This window comes from Aegilops tauschii, chromosome 7 (genome assembly GCF_002575655.3).
Source record: "Aegilops tauschii subsp. strangulata cultivar AL8/78 chromosome 7, Aet v6.0, whole genome shotgun sequence".
Lineage (NCBI taxonomy): Eukaryota > Viridiplantae > Streptophyta > Magnoliopsida > Poales > Poaceae > Aegilops > Aegilops tauschii.
Genome location: NC_053041.3, coordinates 555,212,747 through 555,216,776, shown reverse-complemented (window position 1 = coordinate 555,216,776; position 4,030 = coordinate 555,212,747). Strand labels below are relative to the sequence as shown.

Sequence of the window (4,030 nt, the reverse complement as noted above, 5' to 3'; positions counted from 1 at the left end):
ACCTCCGCTTCCCTCTGCGAAGGGCCTATCTTTCATTCTTGTCTTATACTTTATACAAGAGTCATGGTGATCTTCACCTTTCCTTTTTATATTTTATCCTTTGGCAAGCACCTTGTGTTGGAAAGATCCTGATATATATATCCAACTGGATGTAAGTTAGCATGAATCATTATTGTTGACATTACCCTTGAGGTAAAAGGTTGGGAGGCAACACTATAAGCCCCTATCTTTCTCTGTGTCCAATTAAAACTCCATACCCATAAGTATTGTGTGAGTGTTAGCAATTGTGAAAGACTAAATGATAGTTGAGTATGTGGACTTGCTGAAAAGCTCTTATATTGACTCTTTCCGATGTTATGATAAATTGCAATTGCTTCAATGAGTGAGATTATAGTTTGTTGGTTCTCAATGAAGTTTCTGATTCATACTTGACATTGTGAATGGATTGTTACTTGAGCATAAGAATCATATGACAATATCCATATATGTTGTTGTTATAAGAATGATCATGATGCCCTCATGTCCGTATTTTATTTTATCGACACCTCTATCTCTAAACATGTGGACATATTTTTTCGTTATCGGCTTCCGCTTGAGGACAAGCGAGGTCTAAGCTTGGGGGAGTTGATACGTCCATTTTGCATCATGCTTTTATATCGATATTTATTGCATTATGGGCTATTATTACATGTTATGTCACAATAATCATGCCTATTCTCTCTTATTTTACAAGGTTTACATGAAGAGGGAGAATGCCAGCAGCTGGAATTCTGGGCTGGAAAAGGAGCAAATATTAGAGACCTATTCTGCACAGCTCCAAAAGTCCTGAAACTTCACGGAAGTTATTTTTGGAATTAATAAAAAATACTAGCAAAAGAATCCACCAGAGGGGGCCCACACCCTGGCCACGAGGGTGGGGGGCGCGCCCTACCCCCCTAGGCGCGCCCCCAGCCTCGTGGGCCCCCTGGCAGGCCTCCGGTGACCATCTTCTGCTATATGAAGTCTTTTACCCTGGAAAAAAATCATAAGCAAGCTTTCGGGAAGAAACTCCGCCGCCACGAGGCGGAACCTTGGCGGAACCAATCTAGGGCTCCGGCAGAGCTGTTCTGTCGGGGAAACTTCCCTCTGGGAGGGGGAAATCATCGCCATCGTCATCACCAACGATCCTCTCATCGGGAGGGGGTCAATCTCCATCAACATCTTCACCAGCACCATCTCCTCTAAAACCCTAGTTCATCTCTTGTATCCAATCTTTGTCCCAAAGCCTCAGATTGGTACCTGTGGGTTGCTATTAGTGTTGATTACTCCTTGTAGTTGATGCTAGTTGGTTTATTTGGTGGAAGATCATATGTTCAGATCCTTTATGCATATTAATACCCCTCTGATTATGAACATGAATATGATTTGTGAGTAGTTGCGTTTGTTCCTGAGGACATGGGAGAAGTCTTGCTATAAGTAGTCATGTGAATTTGGTATTTGTTCGATATTTTTATGAGATGTATGTTGTCTCTCCTCTAGTGGTGTTATGTGAACGTCGACTACATGACACTTCACCATTATTTGGGCCTAGAGGAAGGCATTGGGAAGTAATAATTAGATGATGGGTTGCTAGAGTGACAGAAGCTTAAACCCTAGTTTATGTGTTGCTTCGTAAGGGGCTGATTTGGATCCACATGTTTCATGCTATGGTTAGGTTTACCTTAATACTTCTTTTGTAGTTGCGGATGCTTGCAATAGGGGTTAATCATAAGTGGGATGCTTGTCCAAGAAAGGGCAGCACCCAAGCACCGGTCCACCCACATATCAAATTATCAAAGTAACGAACGCGAATCATATGAGCGTGATGAAAACTAGCTTGACGATAATTCCCATGTGTCCTCGGGAGCGCTTTTCTCTATATAAGAGTTTGTCCAGGCTTGTCCTTTGCTACAAAAAGGATTGGGCCATCTTGCTGCACCTTATTTACTTTCATTACTTGTAGTGCTTGCAAAGAATACCTTACTGAAAACCGCTTGTCATTTCCTTCTGCTCCTCGTTGGGTTCGACGCTCTTACTTATCGAAAGGACTACGATAGATCCCCTATACTTGTGGGTCATTAGGGACGTTCAAATATTTGAGTGACAGGGTGTGGGACAAGGTTAAGGGTTGGATGAGCAAGTGCCTTTCGGCTGGCGGCAAAGATGTTCTTATTAAGTCAGTAGCCCAATCCATCCCGGTTTACTCTATGTCATGTTTTAAGATCCCTAGGGGATTGTGTGATCACATCAAGACTATTATCAGGAAATTCTGGTGGGGGTGTAAGCAAGGCGAGCGAAAGCCGGCTTGGGTATCTTGGGACGTGATGACTCGGCCAAAACATTTGGGAGGCCTTGGCTTTAGGGATCTCGAGATTTTTAATCTGGCTTTGCTTGCTAGACAAGCATGGAGGCTTCTCCAGGAACCATCAAGTTTGAGTGCAAGAATTCTGAAAGCTGTTTACTATCCGGATAAGTTAATTCTTAATGTGGAGTTTGGAGCCAGACCCTCACAGATTTGGCATGCTATCTTGGAAGGGAGAGATCTACTACAGCAAGGCATTATAGGGCGGATTGGTAATGGGCAATCGACAGATATTTGGGTTGACAATTGGATACTGAAGGAGATGACACCACGGCCGATCACGTCGCTTGTGGCAAACCCTCCAAGGTACGTGTCGGAGCTCCTAATCCTGGTGAAAGCATCATGGAATGAGGCCCTGATACGTAATGTTTTTCTTCCTATTGATGCCAATGCTATATTAAAAATCCTTGTTTGCACTCGCAACATACCAGACTTCTAGGCATGGCATCCAGAGAAGAAAGGAAACTTCACTGTTAGTTCGGCTTATAAATTCCTTCAAAAAACTAAGCTACAGAGGGAAGAGTGGCTCAAAGGAAGGAGTGGATCCTCTAACGTTGAGCAGGAGGAAAAATCATGGTGTTCGTTATGGAAGCTAAAAGTGCCGTCGAAGGTCAGGATATTTCTCTGGAGGCTTGCTCATCACTCGCTACCAACGACGGACACTTTACATAGGTGTAACATGGCGGTACAGTCTACGTGCCCTCTGTGCGACTGTGTTGACTCATGGAGACATGCGCTGGTGTCGTGCACGATGTCCCGCTGCGTGTGGGCTCTATCAGATGAGGTACTTGTTTCCAAAATGTCGGAGAACTTGGAAGCTAATGCTCGGATTTGGTTGTTTCAGTTCAGTGAATCCCTGGACCATGCAAGCTTCACATGGCTGGTAATCACACTATGGTCTATATGGTATGCAAGGAGGAAGGCTATATATGAATCAATCTTTCAAAGCCCGCAACAGACCACATCTTTTGTGAACAAATACATTGATGAGCTGGGCCAGTTGAATGCCAGGAAGGAGCACCAGATAACACAAACAGCATCATCTGCCCAGCAGAAGAGGTGGCTGCCACCTCCGAATGGCAAGGTAAAGTTTAATGTGGACGGAGCGGTGGCCAGGTCTTGGCGTGGAGGGGCTGCTGCAGCGATATGCCGGGATCAGGACGGCCTATACCTGGGATCATCGGCGGTCGTTTTGTAGGAGATATGCCCTAGAGGCAATAATAAATGATATTATTTATCTCCGAGTTCATAATTATGTTTATGTTCCATGCTATAACTGCTATGGTTCTCGAGTCTGCAATAACCACGAGGCTCGGAGGAAGACTCATATGCACGTGTGGAATAATAAACGGTAAAATGTATTCCTAGTCTGGCCTCTAAGACTAGCTCAAGTGTTGCATGATGGTTATGTTTTCCTGTTCATGGGCATGTCTATGTCAGCAACCTTGAGGGCACAATGTTAAGAGAACATTTGTGTTGAATCGACCCGGATTGATGTTATGCTATGAGATTCATTCGTCACAAGTTTATTGGTACATAACACAGAGATGGTTAACGTTTGCATGATTCCTTAGACCATGAGAGTATCGAGTTTCTTCATGCTTGCTTCATGAACTTTGGGGTTTGTTAAACGTCATCCGTAAATGGGTG

General features: G+C 44.0%; 1 protein-coding gene across 1 annotated transcript; it reads left to right on the top strand.

Moving 5' to 3' along the window:
- The first annotated feature begins 3,059 nt into the window (after positions 1-3,059).
- Positions 3,060-3,578, top strand: LOC109759985 (uncharacterized). Its single transcript, XM_020318818.1, has one exon. The coding sequence runs from the start codon at positions 3,060-3,062 to the stop codon at positions 3,576-3,578; it is 519 nt and encodes a 172-aa protein (XP_020174407.1).
- The last annotated feature ends 452 nt before the right edge of the window (positions 3,579-4,030 follow it).